This window comes from Protopterus annectens, chromosome 16.part0, assembly GCF_019279795.1.
Source record: "Protopterus annectens isolate FY-2018-M chromosome 16.part0, PAN1.0, whole genome shotgun sequence".
In the NCBI taxonomy this organism is placed as follows: Eukaryota; Metazoa; Chordata; order Ceratodontiformes; family Protopteridae; genus Protopterus; species Protopterus annectens.
This window is the reverse complement of record NC_056750.1, coordinates 607,798,853-607,819,194: the sequence shown is the minus strand read 5'-3', so window position 1 is coordinate 607,819,194 and position 20,342 is coordinate 607,798,853. Positions and strand designations below refer to the sequence as shown.

General features: G+C 37.9%; 1 protein-coding gene across 2 annotated transcripts in view; it reads right to left on the bottom strand.

Moving 5' to 3' along the window:
* Window positions 1–20,342, bottom strand: part of LOC122790848 (adenylate kinase isoenzyme 5-like) — a 1,153,343-nt gene that overhangs the window by 1,124,126 nt on the left and 8,875 nt on the right. For both annotated transcript variants that reach the window (XM_044058488.1, XM_044058489.1), the window contains exon 2: window positions 4,442–4,603. In XM_044058488.1, the coding sequence (XP_043914423.1) occupies window positions 4,442–4,603 (162 nt within the window). The remainder of the gene's footprint in view (window positions 1–4,441; window positions 4,604–20,342) is intronic.

Here is a 20,342-nt window from a genome sequence, read left to right as displayed (position 1 = left end):
CTGTTTCGATGGAGCTCCTCTGTGGGATATTCAGGGGTGGTATCAGAAGAGAGGGGAAGTTCCTCTACAGGAACTGCTTGGAAACTTGTTGGAACTGGCTGTTCCTGTCAAGTAGGTCTGATTGAGTCAGAGCTCAAAGCCCAAGAGGAAATAGGTGCTGGACCTAAAGAATAAGAAGGCGGTTCTATAGAGAGAGAAAAAGCATTTTCCATAATCTTGAATGCAAACAGACCAAGGGAAGCCACCACCATCTAAGCCAGAGATGAAGCTCCCAGTACAGGCAGACTACAACTGCTCCCAGATCCATGCCTTGAGGATGAAACCTGACCTGAACTGTCCAGGGCCGAGGCTCTGAAGAGAAGGGACAGATCCAATAACATCGGAGTCGATCCCAGCCCCATGGATCGGATGCAGAAGCTTCAGCTCTGGGACCACTTCTGATCTCAGAATGTCAAAGCGGAACTAGCCAGGGATACCATCAGAGTCAAAGAAGAAATATTCTTTGGATCAGACTCCAGACCACTTGGGGATTTCAGATCCTGGGACTCTGAAACAACTGGATGGATCAGAGAAAAAGAAAGAATAGTGTGAGACATAAGAAGCCACACAAATCCAGTAGGGAATGGAGCCACTATGACACCCTGAGCTTTGAGAAATTTTCTCATTATCCTATCCACATCTGCTTCTGATAAACGTCTGGAGGACCTGGAGGATGTAATGGATTGTGGCCTTAAATGTTTTTCAGGGTTTTGTAGTAATGGAGATTACAGAATAGGAGAGAGGTTTAGTGACATACACTGGTGTTTAACTTCTTTGAGAGGTGCCAGGCTTTGGATATGAGGACCTAGGATCCGAGGGTGGCCCCACTGGACTGGCTAATATGATTATCAGATCCAAAGATTTTGGATCAGAGGATTTTGGATCTGAAGATCGTGTCTTTGGATCCAAAGCTGTTGAATCCAAGATTTTTCAGGTTTTGGCTGGTGGAGTCTGGTGAAGTCCTGGGGGACTTCAGAAAGGAGTGTCTTTTGTGCTCCCATGGAGCAGACTTGCTAACTTTGGAGGGGGTTTGAGCCCCAGAAGATAGTGTAGAAGTAAGAGGAATTTCTTTTAATATCAATGTGCTGCATCAGCCATCCAAAGCCCTTGGGTTGAAGGTTTAACAGATTGGGCAATTTGTATCCAAGTGACTGGTTCCAAGGCAATATATGCACTCCTTGTGGACATCTGAATTCGGAATTTTATGCCCTCAAGAAGTAAATTTTTTGAAACCTTTTGGTTTATCCGACATGGTTGATAGCACCAACAGTACAAAAGAACCACAAGAAACAAGAACTTCAAAAAAGACAGTGTAAGAAAAGAGAAAAGATTCCTTATAATAATTACCAACAAAGGTAATTTAAAAGAATAAAATGCAAGCAAAAGGCTAATCAAGTCCGCAGATAACCCAACGCAAAAACAACAAAAAAAAAAAAAAAACTTGGACTAAGGAAATGCCTAAGTGAAATGCAGTGATTTCAGGTTCAAAAACCCTTCTTCAGTGCTTCAATGCTAAACTAATTAAATCTCTTATAAAACCTTATACAATCATGTGACACAGTCCACATATCATTTAAAGTGACAATGCTACAATAATGTTTAAAAACATTCATATAAATGTTTAAAATGTGAATAAAAATATATGTATACAATATTTTGTATAAACAAACACAACAATTAATCTAAATACATCCACTTCTTTTTTAGAATAGATTTAATACTAACATAAGGATTTAGACCTGGTTTCTACATCGGCCTGTAGATGTAAAATCCAATTATACTCTCATATTTCTAACTTATTATCTATGTTTTCACCTCTTCAGTTTCTATAAATAATCTGAACAGCTCTAAAACTAAATTCATGGTCAGCTCCTCTATCCATGTGTTTTGCCAGAGCACTGGTGGGAATTTTCCTAAGTATTTCAGAGTAATGTTCAGTTATGTGGTCCTTCAGTCTCCAACTACATTTACCAATATAAAAGGATGTACATTTTTAAGTGACAAGGTATAAACATTAACCATATTGTAAGTTGCTGAACAAAAGCAATTATACTTTTTGTCACTCAATGGATAAAAAAACTTTCATTTATTATATACTTACAGTTAACACATTTAAGCCATGGGAAGGTCTCAAACTTGCCAGACACAGAGCTTTTTATATTAGATGGTGCATCTTCATAACATAATTGTCTTTTCAAGTTCGAGCAATTCCTATGACTAAAAGACAGTTTCGCACCAACTATCTCCTTAAGCTCTGGCATATTTTCAAAAACACTCCAGTTCTTAGTAATTATGTTTTTTTACCTTTTCCACATTTCTCGTACAAGCTGTCACACACTGCAGTGGCTGTACTTTATTATGTCTAATTACATTTTCAAATTCTGGACGCCATGATTTAAAATAAGTTCTGGCATAGTGATGTCTATTGCTTATTACCTGCATTTTAATTTCCTCTAAAAATTCTCTTTTTTAACTCCTTTCCACAAAATTTGTCTAACATCTCATTCGTCTTCACATTTAACATCATTAGCATTCAACCTACTAACAGACAGTAATAGGCTTTTCAGAATACCTTTAAAAATTTGAGGTGCATGCATACTCTGCCTAAGGGTATATCTATTTTATTGGACTGCCTTTCTATATATATATATATATATGTGTGTGTGTGTGTGTGTATGAATGCCACTATTTATCTTAGTTAATTGTATGCCTAAAAAACAGATTTCCACATCAGATGAATTGTATTTAAATGTAAGGAAGTTGGTTGTTCCATAAACATATTCTGCAAACTCATGTAACTCAAATTGACTACCTTCCCATATAAGGAAGATGTTGTCAACAAAACACTTGTAAAATAAAATTTTATATTTATCTGGAGTCTTATATACAGACACATCTTCCCATTAATCAAAGTGATGTTGGCATATGTATTGGCAATGGGAGTACCCATTGCCACACCAGAGATTTGATGGTAGACCCGTTCCTCAAACATAGACACATTATTATCAAGAACTATCTCCAACAATTCATAGATCACTTCAATTTCTCTGCTGCTCATATCTGTGTTAGTACATAGAAACCTACGTATGGAACCACCCCCATCATCATAAGGAATTACCGTGAAAAGGGAATTAATATCTAAACACGCAAACAGAAAATCAGTCCTTCTTTCATTCTCATGCCAGTCATATAACATAGTAAGAAAATCACCAGTATCCTGTATGTAACTTCCATTCTTAGTCAAATAACCCCCAAGACCTTTCTGCAAATACAATGATACAGGTTCAGTGACCCATCCCCACCAAGATACTATAGGTCTCATGGTGGAATGCGTCAAATCTTTAAGTATTTTTGGAAGACCATATAACACTGGCATTACAGGACATGGAATAGTAAAAAAGTTAAATCATTTGAAATATCTTGCAACTGTAACTAATATAAAGACTTGTTGATTTTGCAACAAAAGTACAAACATTCAAAATGGCAATTTGCTTAAAGGTCTTATCATCATTTAAGAACTCATACATATAATTCAAATAATCAGCCCTAGTGGTTGTTAGCATAGTATACACCTATGAAACTATGACCCTATGGAAACACTGCATGCACTGGGAAGGGGTTATTTCATTTCTTCTCTCAAATATGGCTTGCTTGCAGTGATTGCTACCTCAGCTAAAAACAGCAGTAGTTGTAAACCACCAGAAAGAAAATCTGCTGTTTTATGCCTGATTCATTTAGGAGAAAATACCAGTACCTGATCCTTTCCAAAACTGGTCAGCTGAACATTTTTCTCAGAGCAAAATTTTTATTAGTCATTCTAACTTCCAACTAAGATACACATAGCTGTTGCAAATTACTGAGCATGGGCAGGTGCACATCTCAGTTTATCTCACAGCCAAACCAATAAATAGAGTCCATAGGTCACATTTTTTCCTGGATCATCCTCACTTATAATTCCCACTGCAATCTAGCCTATACTTCTAAAGCATGTTCCATTATGAAACAAAAAACTATCTACACTGGAAGAAAAAACTGAGATTACTGCTTGTAGAGGAAGCATCGTGTAAAACCTATTTTTCCTGCTACACTAATAGCAGGATTATTACTTCAGGCTGAAGAGAATGTCAATGTCATTTTAGTTTATAGTTCTTATCATCACTTCTTCTATTGGGTTAGTTTTATCTTTCACTGTTCATTGTATTTTCTGCCAGATGTTGCTTGATATTTAACATTTCATTCTGTGATGCATCTTTTCTTCCTTTACAGAGTTTGGGACAAAACTGAAGAGAGGTCTTGGTAATCCATTCCACCACCTATCACAAATAAAATTAAAAAAAAACACCAAAGAAAAGTTTCAAATAGAATTAGCAAGGTTAATTTCAAACAGTAGGCAAAATCTTACCTATAATGAAAATAATTTTTGGTCTGGGTTTCAAAGGGTCAAATACATCATACTCCTGAATTAGGCCTGATGTTTCTGTCATGTCAGAGTCGCTTTCAATAGAGAACTGGGCTTGGATTGGAGGTAGCCGCTCGTAGCGTCGATAAGGTCCTGGTACAGGTTCTTCACAGAATGAACACACAAATTAAAAAAAAGTTTGAAATTATTAATTCTGAAAAGCAAAATTAATAAAACAATTTTAATGATGATGTGCTTCAGGTACAGTTAATCCCATTTACAAAAACTGACACAGTAATCTCTCGTTCTAACATAACATAGTATATAACTTTCACTACAAATACTGACACACTAATCCTGCAGTCTAAAGTAACCAAGTAAATAACTGTTGCTATAAATGCTGACACAGTAATCCTGCAGTCTAATGTAACATAGAATATAAAGTACAGTTGGGTAAGAACTTACCATAACTGTAGATATCCTACTGATTACGGTTGCAGTATTCATAACACATATTCATTAAGGACACCCACACCTCTAGGTTAGTGGCAACTCATGAAGCTTCGGAGACCATCCAGGTGCAGCTAACCATAGGCAAAACTGCTATACAACTGGTTGCATGTTACAGACCACCCTCCCAATCTCAAGAACCCCACTCAGCCTTCCTGAAGACATTGGAAGATATGAATGTCTCACGAAATACCATCATATTGGGAGACTTCAACTACCCTAACATAGACTGGGTGCACTATTCTAGCCCTAACACCCTAGCCCAAAGGTTCCTGGAATTCATAAACTCAAATGCAATGGAACAACTAGTCACCTCTCCCACAAGGGGGGATAATATACTAGACCTGATCATCACAAACATGGGGACAAAATGCTCCACACCGGAAGTACTGCCCTCACTGGTGAGATCTGACCACAAACTAATCACCCTGGATATACATTTACCACCTCTACCCCCAGCACAAAAGACTACAGTGAGAAACTTCTCAAAAGCCGACTTTACACTTCTCAAGACTGAGATGGTATCATTTAAGCCCTCAGGGCCAATGGAAACCACATCCCACAATGCTGAATCCTACACAAATGCTTTCTATGGACATCTCCAAGAATGCATGGATCGTGCAATCCCAAATAAAACCAAGACCCTCTCCACCAAAGGAAAGAGTTCTGTCTGGTGGACCCCAGCCATAAACAAATTGTATAACAAAAGAAGAAAGCTACTGCAAGACAGAGCAAAATCCTATAAAGGGAAGGCATCTCTGATCAGCAGTAGTAGAAAGCTACGTTCTCTCATAAAAATATCCAAGGCCAACTTTGACAGAAAAATCGCCAAGGACACTAAAGATAACCACAAGGCATTCTTCAGTTATGTTAGAAACCTGGGCGGAAACACTCAGATATGCTCAGAGTTAGTACACAATGACAAAAAATTTACCGAACCCACAGATATTGCCAACATCCTGGCAGACAGGTTCAGTGCAAATTTCTCCCCGCCATCACCTCCAAAAGAAGAAATACTCATCCCAGCTGAATGTAATCTCCCTGTCATCTCTGATGTCCAGGTGAGAACCGCCCTCAACAAAGCAAAAAACACAGCATCTATGGGACCTGATGGTATCCCCGGCTGCGTGATACGTGAACTCCAAGAGGAGCTAAACCCGCATATAAAAATGTTATTTAACCTTTGCCTTACTACAGGATATGTACCTGAACACTGGCGTACAGCAACAGTGGTACCACTCCACAAGGGAGGCTCCACTACAGACCCTGGGAACTACCACCCCATAAGCTTGACCAGCCTGGTTTGCAAAGCTATGGAAAGAATTATTATGGAACTCATAAACAACGACATTGGGGACCTACAGACACTTGATCCCACCCAGTTCAGCTTTGTAAAAGAGCCATTGATGAGGGCAAGGCAGTCCATACAGCCTACCTGGACTTGGCTAAAGCCTTCGACACAATACCCCACTCGGGGATCATAGAAAAGCTAAACAGCTTAAAAGTAAATCCATATGTCACAAGATGGGTTGCAAACTGGCTAATGAACGGAACCCATAAAGTCAAGATTGCGGGAGCCATGTCAGACTCAAAGCCAGTCACAAGTGGTGTCCCACAGGGCTCTGTCCTGGGACCCCTCTTGTTTGGCATTTACTTCTCCGATCTGAAAGCAAACATGGGAGGGTTGTGGCTGACAAAGTTCGCAGATGACTGCAAACTAGGCGCCATAGTCGATACACCAGCTGACACATACATCCTACAGAAAGGCTTCACCGAAATGGACAACTGGTGCTGGAATCATGGCCTTAAACTGAATGCCAAGAAATGTACAGTCATCCCCTTTGGGAAAAAGAAAATACCCACAAATTATCACATAGACAGTAACCCACTAAGTACCGAAAATGTAATCAGAGACCTGGGGACCCAAGTTGATAGTGACCTCTCATTTGACACCCACATTGCCAAAGTGGTTAGAAAGACTTTCTACCTTGCCCACCTTATCATGAAGGGGTTCACATCCAGATCAAAGGAGGTCATCGTGCCCCTGTACTCCTCCCTTATCAGGCCCATGATGGAGTACAATGCCCCATTTGGTATGTACCTCACCCGGCACTTACAACAACTGGAGAGACCCCAGAAGTACCTCACCAAGAGGATCAAGGGTTTCCAACATATGTCATATGCTGCCAGGCTAAAGAAACTCCAGCTCTATTCAGTAGCATACCGCTTGCTCAGAGGTGATCTGTGCCTGACATACAAGGCCATGTCCAACCAGGAATTGATGGACATGCTCCACCTCAAAATATCAAAATCCATAAGAACCACGAGAGCCAAAGATTTAAACCTCAGTACAAACATGAATAGAACATGCTGGAGAGACAGATTCATAACTCAGAGGCTTCCCATACTCTGGAACAAAATCCCAGTCCATGTTAGGCAGAGCCCCTCACTGTCTCTCTTCAAGAGAAATCTTGACGAGTGGATGGGAGATCGTAGGTTTACCCCGGGGGGGTCACCCCTGTGTCGCTGCTTAACAGAGGCACAGTAAACTAATTTTAATAAGTAAGGGGGTCTTCAATATGTCACTACTAGACAAAGGCACAGTACTCTAAATTTATTCTATACACCTTAGTACCACTACATGGAGTGGCGAAAGCCACATCTCTAGGGCTAGGCTTGCAAATGCCTCAGTGCAGATAGCCTAGTACTAAACTATGAAACTATGAAACTATAGGTTGTAGCTTGCTGGCATCCATCCGCAGTATCAAAGCTTTACATTCCTAAGATGTATGTCCGAATGATGACTTCAGCTTATCTGTGTACGGGTATAAAATCAAATGTATGTTTGAGATCCTCAGACTATCTCCAAGTTAGCAATGGTCTGAAGAAAGCTGTGGAAAGAAACTGGCTAGCTGGAGAAGGGGGCTTACTTTGAAAAGATAAGCAAGGTGTCCCCAGGAAGAGCTGTAACATCGTAGGGATATGCGTGTGTGTGTGTGTGTGTGTGTGTGTGTGTGTGTGTGTGTGTGTGTGTGTGTGAAAAGCATAGTATTTGTGCCAAAAAGGAAAGAAAGGAAGATAAGGGAGATAAAGTGGAAGGGAAGGAATACTGTATCAGTAGGACATCTACTGTTATGGTAATTTCTTACATAATTGTACTATGCCCTGACTGTGTCATTGTTTCAGTATTCATAACAGATGGGTGATTTCCAGAGCTGAAGAGAGAGAAGGGTGACAGGCTTAAAATGAAGACAATGTGAAGAGTCCAGGAGGACAAACAGAATAGTTCTGGCAAACATTGACCTGGAGGAGTTGTCTAGCTTATAAAGCTTATTATGCTTTGTGAAGGTGTGGACAGATGACCAGGTAGCCGCTTCTAAAATGGAACTACTATCCACCTCCTTGTAGAAGGCACCTGATGAAGTCACTCCTCAAGTGGAGTGTGCTTCTGGCCACGTGGGTAAAAAGTCTTATGTTGAGAGTAGCTGAAGGAAATAGCCTTTGAGATCAATAGTTTGTTTGGAAACTGGTAGTCCAAACTTGGAATACATAAAGGAGATGAACGGCTGATTTGTTTTTCTGATATCCTTAGTTATGTCCAGGTAAAACCTCAGTTGTCTGCGAATGTCTTAGGAGTATAAGATTTCCGTAACACTCAATGGCACGCCAGTAAGGAAGTTGCACAGCTAAATGAATGTATGACGTAAAAATCCAACAAAAGCCAGCACTCAAAGTCCATGAGCCAGGATAAATGTAAATTTATTTAAACCAACCAAAAACAGACTGGTTTTGGCATCAAGTCTTTATCAGTGTTATTCAAAAAAAACCCCAAAATATCTTGCCTTTAAAAGCAATGAAACTATAATGGTTGGTTAACTACAAATGCCCATAAAGTCCAGGAGTGAACAACCCCCTAGCTTAATAATCCACATTTTCTCTTTTCTATTTAATAAATTATGCCATCCACTTTTGCCCCTTCTTTCCAAAATTATTCCATCAATAATTATAAAACTGAACTTGGCTGACTGATGTGAAATTGAATGTTTAAATACAGTGTTTGTACCATGTCTGCATCTTATATTACGGAGATGTTGAGAAATTCTGATTTTAAGGGGATGGAAGGTTTGTTCAATACAAAATACTGAGCAGCTACAGGTCACTAAATAAATGACCCAGTCAGTGTTAGTTACCAAAAATGTTAATGTCAAAAACAACTGAAGTGTTTTTGGAAGTGAAACTTTCAGTTTTACATACATACCTGCAAAAACTGCAATTACCACAAGGGTAACAACCTGATATGGTGTGACCCTCAATAGTGGTCTGGTATGTTCTAATTCAATGAAGTCAGTTTCTTATAATGATTAAACCAGCTACCCAAGGTTTTACCTTTCCTGTATGAGGATAAACATCTTGATGGTAATAAATTACTTAAATATTTATCTGCTAATAAAATACTCCAATGTTTTTGTACCAAATCAATAAAAACACTGTGTTACTTCCATAATTAGTAACTAATCTCAAAGGTTGTTTATGAGCATGTCTGGCCTTATAATGCAGCAACTGGGACTGATCCATAGAATTAACCAACCTAGAAGTGTTAACCACCTGGGTGTGATAATAACCCCTGTCATTAAACCTCATAATACAGTGGCCTACTACTAAGCATGGGCCTATGAGACATATTCCCTTGGAGATTTCTCAGGGAATCTTTTCTTAATAATTTTCCTTTGCCAATGAGATTCTAGGATCCCTCTTGGCAAAGGATGTATATTTTGCTAGATAATTTTTATGATGCCAGACTACCCAAGCACTATAGAAATAAGAATCTTACAGTAATCTTTCATTGTCTTGCCCTGTTCCTGCAAAGAGTTAAAAAGACTGGCAGATTGTGAGCCAAATAAAAGGGAGTTATCCAAGAGGGAATCAAGAATTTTTGACTTGAAACCTTCTGGAACAGACTGGTGCCTCACAACCAGGCAAACTGCCCGATCACTATGCTAGTAGCAGCTGCCCTGCAGAGTCACCCACATCATCATAACTGTGTCTTATATATTGTGTCTGGCTGCGGATACCTCTTCAGGGCAGCCACAGCATCATAACTGCATTTTATACTGTGCTTGACTGCTTGTAAAGCTTGGTCTGCTAGAAATTTACTTAAGGACTGTAGCAAAGAGAGTAGGTATATTGTCATTTGAGATTGGTAGCTAATAACTCTGAAAGTCAAAGTGGAGGACATATACACTTTCTTACCTCACCTGTCTGTTGCTTGACTGTCCTTGTCAATGGGGAGAACATGGTGGTGAGAACATGGAGTGGGCCAAGCATTTAAGTCGTTGAGTCTAGAGGAAAGTATCAAGTGTGGGTAGCTTACAGCAGAGGGTTTCAGGAAATAAAGACTGACATATGGAGCAGGTTTTATAGTCATGTTTGGGGCCTAGACAGAACAAGCACTTAGGGTGCAAGTCTTTTTATGGAATTCGTCTACTGTACTCACATTTATCCCTCCTAGCTGACATCTAATAACAGTTAGCAAAACAGTCAAATGTTTAGAAAGGATGGATCCCCAATGGGGTACATATCTGATCTGACAAGTGAAGCTATGGTACACAGCAACCAAATTATTACAGTCCATTGGGTACAATGACCTGCGCTCGGGCTTGCGAAGAGATAGTTATAGGATCTTGTACGTACATCCAATTTTACACCCCTATGCAGGGGTCTACTTTGCTTGGTCAAATGCCCATACACTTGAATGTTATTTTCGCGAGACGAACGAAAACTGAAATCCCAAACCATGCATTTTTTACCAGGGCAAGTAAACACTTGCCCAGTGTGGGGAAATATGCCCTTTTCCCCACTGTAGTGTGATCCTGGAGTTGGTATATACAGTTAGGGTGGGTGTGGGGGGTGGCAGGCCCCCCACCTAGGTGGGTTTCAGATACTACAGTGTGTTTTTGTGAAGTTTTGGGCAAGTGAGAAATGTGTGGTCCGGGATTTTAGTTTTCTTCAATTTCGTCTCTCAAAAATAAAGTTAGAGTATTTTGGCTTTTGAGAATACAAAGTAGATCCCTATGCAGACGAGCTGAGGTCATCATCTGGATGTACGTCCTAGGATGGTAAAGCTTTGGTACCCCAGACAGACATCAACAAACTACAGCCCATCTGTTATGAACACTTCAACAGTGATGCAGACAAGGAAAACAAGGATTAAGGCACCCAAAAAGCAAACCACAAAGCACCAACATGTGATTTTCAATTTTTCAATTATTCAATTGTTTATTCATGATTTTTTGAATATATATACTTGGTTTGTGTGGAATGTTCTACAGTATCTGATGAAGTCCTAACTCTTTATGACGAAAACGTGGTCAGTCATTAAGTGTTCATTCAATAAAGAATTGTGAGCTGTTCCTCTAACAACTCTGGTTCATGGTGCCTTAATTTATACACATGGGTACTTCAACAGTGACTCAGTCAGGACATCTGTTGTTACAAATGCTGATGCAGTAATCCTGCAGTCTAATATAACATATTATGCAATGACTCCCTATTACTATTCGAAAACATGCACGCTGATTGGCCCAGCCCAACTAGTGTGCCCATTGTAAATCCTACAATATACCAACGGAAAAAGGTCCAGTTGCCCGGACTTTTTTCCGTTGGTATAAAGTGCCCCAAAACCTTTTTTTTTTTTGACAATTAAAAAAAAAAGAGAGAAAATGGAGCAACAGAGACTTTCTTTTTTCCATTGTGTCTGTTTCAAAGCATTGATGTACTGGGTATACGTGGGAACGCAAGTCCCATACGCATACGCAGTACATCAAACCAATGAAGCAGTATACCACAACTGGTGGAAGAACAGTAATCCGCCATTATACAAATACATTATTTAAGAAAAGTAAGGGGTTTTTTTCTTAAATAATGTCATTGTATAATAGCAATAACTGACTCCGTGGTTGTGGTATACTGAAGATTTACCCACGGTTGCCTTTGTTTAATCACGAGGGCAAAGCCCTCGTGATTAAACAACACCAACCATGGGTAAATCTTTAATATACCACACCACATCGTCGGTTATTGCTTTAGTACACAACTGTTGTTACAAACACTGACACAGTAATTTTGCAGTCTAATGTAACATAGTACACAACTATTCTTACAAATGCTGACACAGTAATCCTGTAGTCAAATTTAGCTTAGTACATTAATTATTGTTACAACTGCTGCTACAGTAACCTTGCCATCTAATGTAACAAAGTACACAAATGTTGCAACAACCAGTGACACAATAATCTTGCAGTCTACTGTAACAATGTAACAAAATAATAACTGTTACAAATGCTTACACAGTAATCTTGCAGTCTAATGTAAATTAACATAGCATGTAAACGTTGCTACAAATGTTGACACAGTAATAATCCTGCAGTCTAATGTAACAATACTTAATTACTGGTACAAATGCTGGCACAGTAATCCTGCAGTCTAATGTAACATCATATAGAAATGTTGTTTCAAATGAATAAGGAGTCAGATGGCCAAACTTTCCTTCTCTTCTCACATCTTCACTTGCTTTCAAATCTGGCTAAGTAGCTCCTTGCCTACTATCTTTCTAAGGCATTATTCTCCCTATTGTCACACACTGGTCTCTTCTAGTAGAAGTTTTACTAATCTAAATCAAAGAGTTTGTATCATTTGTGTTGAAAATGATTTTAAGATTGTTATGTTTAACTTCTGTCTCACCCTTTATATTACTTTATTAATTTCAGTTGTTGCTTCAAAAATTTACAAGAGACAAGAATATCCTTTGGTATTTCATAATTAAATGAAAAAATAATAGTCAATAGGGATGACTCCAATTAAGGGCACAGAGAGAATGGGCAAGGGGGGGTTGGACTTTACTTAAGAAAACTGGCAAAGGAAACAAGGTATTGGGAGCAAATTACTAGAGAGAGAAAGGTAAAAGAATGGGAAGAAAGCAAAAATACATTTGGACTGCAGATTAAAGACTGCCTTCCCTATCAGGGATTGATGTACGAGTAGGGCAAAGAAAAAGAGATAGGGGGAATCCTAAGTGACAGACCTGCTCTGGTTGAGTTATTAGTTGACTCTAGAACAGCTGCTGTTAAAAAGGGGATAATTAGTAAGGCATATAAAATATTGCACAATAACTATAGCAATCTAACAGAGGAGGTTAGAAAACATTGGCAAGAATGATTGGATAAGCAATTCACAAGCAAACAATGACAGGACATATGCATGGCTCCCAAATATACATCATAGACTAGAAGATTTAGGATTTTTGCTTGGAAGTGTTTGCATAAGTGTTTTTATACCTTAAGCAGACTCCAAAGAACTGGGAACATATGTTTTAGGTGTGGAATTAGTTGGCATACTTTAGGAATTCCTTACAGAGTACTCCGTCAAAAATACTGGGGGATCATATGGGTGTAACTAAGGAAATTATTTTTTAGCTGGGACATATGATCTGAATTACACAGACATAGTAAGGTCTTGTTAAGTTAAATTCTGGTGACCGCCAAAAAATCAATTACTAGAAAATGGAAATCAAAGTTTAGGCTAGCTGTACCTGAACTAGTGGATATTGTAAGAGAGATAAAATAAGTAGAAGTGGGATATTTAAAAAAATAAGGTAGGAGCAAACTACATAGAAAACGGAGATTGTGGGAATAAGACATGCAGAACAATGTTTTGGAGGAGGAGTGGGGTTTAAGAGATGTCAGAAATCGATCAATTTATGTAATGTTACAGTGAAGATAATTGTACACAAGCATGTATTTGATGTATATAATACTAGTAACTGTAACATGTTAACGGGGTTTATTTTCTTTTATATAAATGTATGTTTGCCTATGTCTTAAGTCATAATTCAAAAAAGGTGTTCAAATGACAATTTAATGAATAAAAGCCCTCTCTTTGTATATATTACACTTTCCTCAAGTTCAGTTTTGTACCAAGATCATACCAAAAAGATAGCTAAATGCTAAACTCCAAAAGTAAAATCCAAATGGCAATCCCAAACTGACAGTGTAAGAGTGAAAACAAATAACCTGATAAAAACACTGCCATGCCAGCAATCCAGAGAAGAAACACTAACAAGATTAAATGCTTTCATCTAGAAAATTACAATAGACTTCTTCAGAATCTATGCTGCAAGTTAACATGACAAACTTAACATGTCTTTCTTAAATACATGCAGAGAAGGTCACATGATTAAACATCAGGTGATACAGATCATATGATAATGAATGTCAAAGTTTTAAAAGACAAAAGCAAATTTGATATTTAAAAAGTTTCTTTATATAAAAATACTGCTATAGAATCATATAATTATGAATAAATATAAAACATTGGAAAACTAAGCTTGTAAAAATTAAGCAAACTTTACAATTTTGTGTACCTTAATTTTGGTACTGATAAATGTTCATTAAGTCCTAGCTGCCACTGTACCTCCCTGTATTCTGTCTGCATCTCCAAAAATTCACCCCTAATGTTAATAAGAACTTTACAAAAAATACATACTTTTTAAATTTTCTATAGATCAATGTATATTTAAAAAGGGCAATGTTTTTATTTCTGACATTAGCAGCATAACAATAGTCATATATTACATTCCTCAGTGCCCTTTCCATTTTGCCCATATACAAACCATTACGTGGCAAATATTCAGCAAGGTAGACTACACTGCTGATGCCACATTTATAATGCACTGGGTATCCTATAATTTTATCATAACTGATTAATGATCTACTGGGACTGTATCAAAATTATACTATCAGTATTTACATTTGCTACATTTTGCCATTTGTTTCTTATTGGAGTTGTTTTTATTGCTGGGTGTAAATCCTGAACCTTGCTCCAGTGCTTGTTTGATGTTACCGAATCTACTAAGGATAAATGTTGGTTCAGGGCCTAATATCTTCTTAAGTTCATTGCCAATGCCCTCTCCCAGTTGTGCCTTACAGCATCTGTAATGTTTTTAGCATCAATGGAATTTAATTTTATTACCATAACTTAATACTGGTTTGAATCTGGTCTACCTATTTTGAAGAATTTCATCCTTAGTTTTTTCCAGCAAATCTTTTAGTCAGTCTCTGTCTAGAAACATTTATATTACTTTAGATATTCCATGTCAAAAGTGTCATCATAACTTTGACAGATGAACCAAATGTCCTTAAAATATGCGGGATTTTTATTGAATGAGGGGAAAGGGTGACAATTTCTGAAATGTAAATAAGAATATGAAAAAGTGGACTTCTGGAAAATCGTGGACTGTAAACATTTTACAGCTTTTTTCTCAATGATCTATACATTGAAGATGTTCATCCAATCAGAACTTTGCTTGCTAGTGATTTAAAAAATGGTGCTGCTTGTACTGTATTTCAAATGTTCTTTAAGTGATGCCAAATCCCCTATCCACAAAATGAAAATATCATCCAGAAGCCTGTTGTGCATTGCAATGTTTATGTGAAATTTCAGCAACTAAGACAATTTTAGCATAAATGGGAGTTGAAGCTGCCCTCATTGTTACCCAAAACTATTTGAAGTATTCCCCTTCAAAGTAGAGAACTATTTTTCAGAACAATTTCCAAGAGGTCATGCAGAATCCAGATGTCTTTATTCAAAATGTTTGCACACATGAGTATGATGTCCATGAACCATGTTAAATCCTGGAAATAAGGTATGACAGTAAGTATATCAATGACATAAATAGTAGCCAATAGAATTGAAGTTGATAGTTTAAAATTTTTCCAAAAAATTAAATTTTTTTTATCAATGTTGTGGAAGGGATCCTAGTTTTTTGAGCCCTCCCTGCACTACTACTGGTCTCAATGGCAGATCTTGACATTCATAGAAACATTTTTCCAGGTAGCGTCATTCTGCAGCACTGTCAGCAATTTACTAGAATAGTCAATTGTGTCCATCAAAATACCACTTCCATCCTTGTCGGGCTTCATGACATGAATAGTCTTACCATAAGAAAGCTCAAATGACAACTGTTTTACACTGGCAGTTAAACAACATGTCAGTGAAAGATATTTGTTGTTTGATCTAGGGAAAGAATATTCATTGCGTATTCCAGGATTAATTTTACATTGTCAGACTCAGTGCTGTAAAATATCATTATTCAGGATGATCTTTCATTTCTGTAAGTCAAACATCTGTTCATACCCTCTATAGCTGGTATTTCTAAAGGTGCACAAGAAAAGTCTCAATCCACCACTAAGTTCAGTAGTTTCTTCAGGGGATCAAAAACAGAATTCTCATCACTATACATGGACACGAAACACAAAACTACCTATGAGGATTTTAAGTACATTCCAATGGATTCTTGGCACTTTTTTAGACAATTTATCCACTACCAACTTTGATGAAGAGATAATGGTGGTTACCACTGATGTCATTGATCTGTTATACATCATTTCTAAGGTTTAACATTCCTTGTCAATACATTATACCTCTTGTTTTTCTTTCCACTTTACTATATCCAGATGTGATTCATGTATCTTCTCAAGTACTTGTTTCCAACATTTAACATGGTTCATAGGATTTAACATTCCTGGCCAATGTATTACACCTTTAATTCTTTCTTTGCACTTTACTATATCCAGATATGATTCATAGCTCTTCTCAAGTACTTGTTCTCTCAGTTAATAATTATTTTGTCTTTTTTTAAGATTAATACCATCCTTCCTTGTCCCTTACTACTCTCCAACTATATTAAAATTCCTTATGACCTCATCCATCCAACTCTTGTTAGAGTTAGGGTATTTTTAGTGAATTTACTATAGTACATTAAGGTAGAATAATAGGCCGGAAAACATAGAGTCAGACTTGTGCTTACATGTATGCATTCAGTTTCAGAGAAATACAGAATGCTTCTTTTTCAAGGAAAAGATACAATCTTGCCAGCTAAGCATACGATGTGCAAAATACAGTTTAAAGGATGTTCCTTTCTCAAGGGAAAGATGTACATAGCAATGGAATGCTAGATAAAGAGGTGCATGCAAGACCAGGCTTGGAAACCAAGGTTAAAGAGGCATGTAAAGCATCGCAGGGTTTGGATATTATTAAAATATACTTCAGATACAGTTAGGGAAGTCAGTGAGTTAGTTCCAACTAACATACAGAAAAGATTAAATATCCATCATTCCAGAAAGGAAGTTAGCTTTTGGACTTGTATGCAAAAGAGTGTCTACAATACAGACACCCGAGCCTCAGTACAGAAGACACGTCCAAGAAAGACTGTTTCAGTTTATATTATTCAGAAGAATCAGAATATATGTGTAGAATCTTTGGATATATTTAGCAGCACTATTATTAACCAGCATTCCAGCATTTCTACAGACTGTTATTGTTTATCAGCACTGTTAAAGAAGACAGTATTCGGATACTGTGAACATTTAATAACGCCTTATTTAATGGACTACAGTGGTTGCAGAATTCATTCTGGAAAGTACAAAAGACTTGGCCCATAAAGGAGAGACTGGCACCTGCTCAGCACAAGTTTGGGTAATTAACAGATAAAGACTTTCATTCCAGTCTCATTTCAGTTGTTTCCAGTTAAAGTATACTACAGTTTTGTCAATTCTTTCAATGGCAAGCTGCTGTGAATGAGGTAAAACAGTTAAAGTAAGTCCCAACATCCCATAACAACCTTGTATCGGCAGTCAGGCTAGGTGTGTTCTACAGAAAATTTACAGAAGAGCAGTGTTTCATTCAACTATGTGTATTCTACAGAGCAAGCTACAGAAAAACAGTTTTTCTTTCAAAGCAGCAGTCACACTACAGGTACCAGTGTTCAATCCACATTTCTTCAAACTTCAACAGACACAGTTGTAGTGAGTAACCCTTTCAAGTACAGTTCCAAGTGCAGCAGCCAGCTTAACACTTTTTTCCAGTCTATCAGTAACTACAGCAAATGTTTCATAACAGACTATTCAGCAGCACACCAGCGTTTTTCCAGACAGAAGACTGTTAACTTCATACAGAATAAGGCCACAGCCAACAGCACTACTGTTACTCCTTACAAAGCAAACATTTTAATAAAGACTTATATTGCAAATGTAAACTTCATAGTAAAAACAGCCACGGCAGACAACATACTTTTGCATAACAATTGCAGCTATTAAATTGAAGAGCACCAGCGTTTACTTCAGAAAAAGCCTCAAAAAACTTCAAGTCAACAAATTTCAGCAGTGTTCCTTCAGAACATAAAAGACTTCAGCCAGTTAAGAGCTATGTACTTAGAAACTTTCAAGTTTCCAGTGTGATATCACACAGCCAAAACATGCAACTTGAAACATCTCAAAAGCTTTTCCACTTTAACATACAGATTACAGACTTAAACAACTGAAACATAGATTTAACTACCTTCTTCAAATATCATGGAATTTAGCTTTACTAGTCCCTTACCTTCCATATTCACATGGAAATAACCCATGCAACTCACTGCTATTCTGGGCCAGAAATAAATCTCTCCTTACATAACTCATCGAGTTAGAACTGCCATAGGCATGGTAGTACTCCTTCCCAACCTGATTATGACATTTCTTTTACTCCTGCTACTTCCAAGAAAAACATCATACCCATGCAGACCACTTCTAAAACTACTGACTACTTCATCCTTAACTCCTCTTCCAATGAACACCACTACCTAACCTTTGCCAAAGCTAAATGGCTCCCCATAAAACAAACAGCAAACCTATTACTAGGAGCTTAGCACAATAGACTGCTTCATCTCAAAATGCTCTCCCCTCTTGCAGCCAAACTTGTTGAAAAACTCCTCCTCATACAACATAAGGCACTACTCACAGACTGCTCTTACACTTGTACCACCAAGAACTAAACTGCATTGCAGAGAACATGCATTGTTGTGCCACTGATGCAACACTTTGCCAGTCTCTCCTTATCTACCTGAGAGACATCACATACTCCAAATTTAGATACCCAACTCATAAATACCTCAAACAGGCCCAGTGCACCTACTTTCCTAATCACCTAAGCACTAATTTACAACTCTCCTTCACTCCCTCCTGGCTTGCTGCTTTACAATTACTTTCTGGACTGCAAATATTGTACATACTGTTATGATACATTTTATATACCACTGAAGTACATTAACTCATGGAACATTCTATTACTACAAACAGTGCTTTCTTGACAATATAAAAAGCATGTTAATGACAACATATTCTGTCTAACCTCTTTTTCTTTGCATTTACTGTGAATTTTTTTTACCTGGGCTGTGCCTGAAGGGGTCATTTTTTTATCACTGCACTACCCTGGTAAACAAATATAAACAAAATAAATAAGAAAAAGTAAATCTCTGGGCACACCATTTTTTTCTTTTTTTGTTATAAAAATATTACTGAATTTCTTTCCATATTGATAATTTTTGTTCAGTGCAACCTTTTCTTGTAACATCTTTCCATAACTGCATTTTTAAATTAATATTAGTGCATCACTGTAATTCATTCACATTTTCTTCTGTTATTAGTAAAGGTACAGTAGTGTAATCAACTTTAGTATAACAGTAGATGTTTGAATGACTACTGCTGTACTAGCCTTAGCTATATGGTCTGTAAGTGTTGACAACCTGCTTCTATTGCCTAGATGCTTTTGATGGTGCACTGTATTATGCTCTAGAGGCCTTATAGGTTTATACGTTCACAGAAGGTCACTATGCTAATGGCCCTAGAACCTTTACAAGCCTAACCATATTTATCCTGATTTGCTCTAATTGTCAGTGGTTAGGTGAGTGAAGTTCACAGAGGTAAGGGTTTATGATAGTTAACACAAACCTTGTCTGTGAGGGATGTGGTCACTATCCCAGGAGTGAGTTACAATATTTATCTGTGCAAAGTTACACAATATGGTTTTATGAAAACAGTTACAAGCATAGATTCACTATTGTTGTGGCAAGCAGACCTGACCTGGCACCAGAGGAGGTGCTGGGTGAGATGTCTTTGGAGGAAACAGCTGCTAAGTTGCATGTAAAATTGAGAAAGGCACAATATGTTGCACCACTGGAAAGAAGTAGCAGAGACACAACAAAGATCAAAACTGATGCATGCAATACTAAACCCAGGCTATGCAGTACATTTGTACTGACTAGCTGCAATGTACCTCAAACACTACCTATCCCACATAACAGAGAAGGGGGAAAAGGACACAGTTGTCATCATTTGTACAAGTATGACTGAGCCGGTGAGAGGGATCACCAACAGCTACACAAGTGGAATGACTAGGTAAACATGTTATTGTGGTCCACAGCTGGCAGAATGGGGGATTTTGATTATACTGTCCATTAAGGGGGTGGAGCTTCCTGAGGAAACACATGGCTAGATGGTCACATAGTACTGGAGAGGGGTGA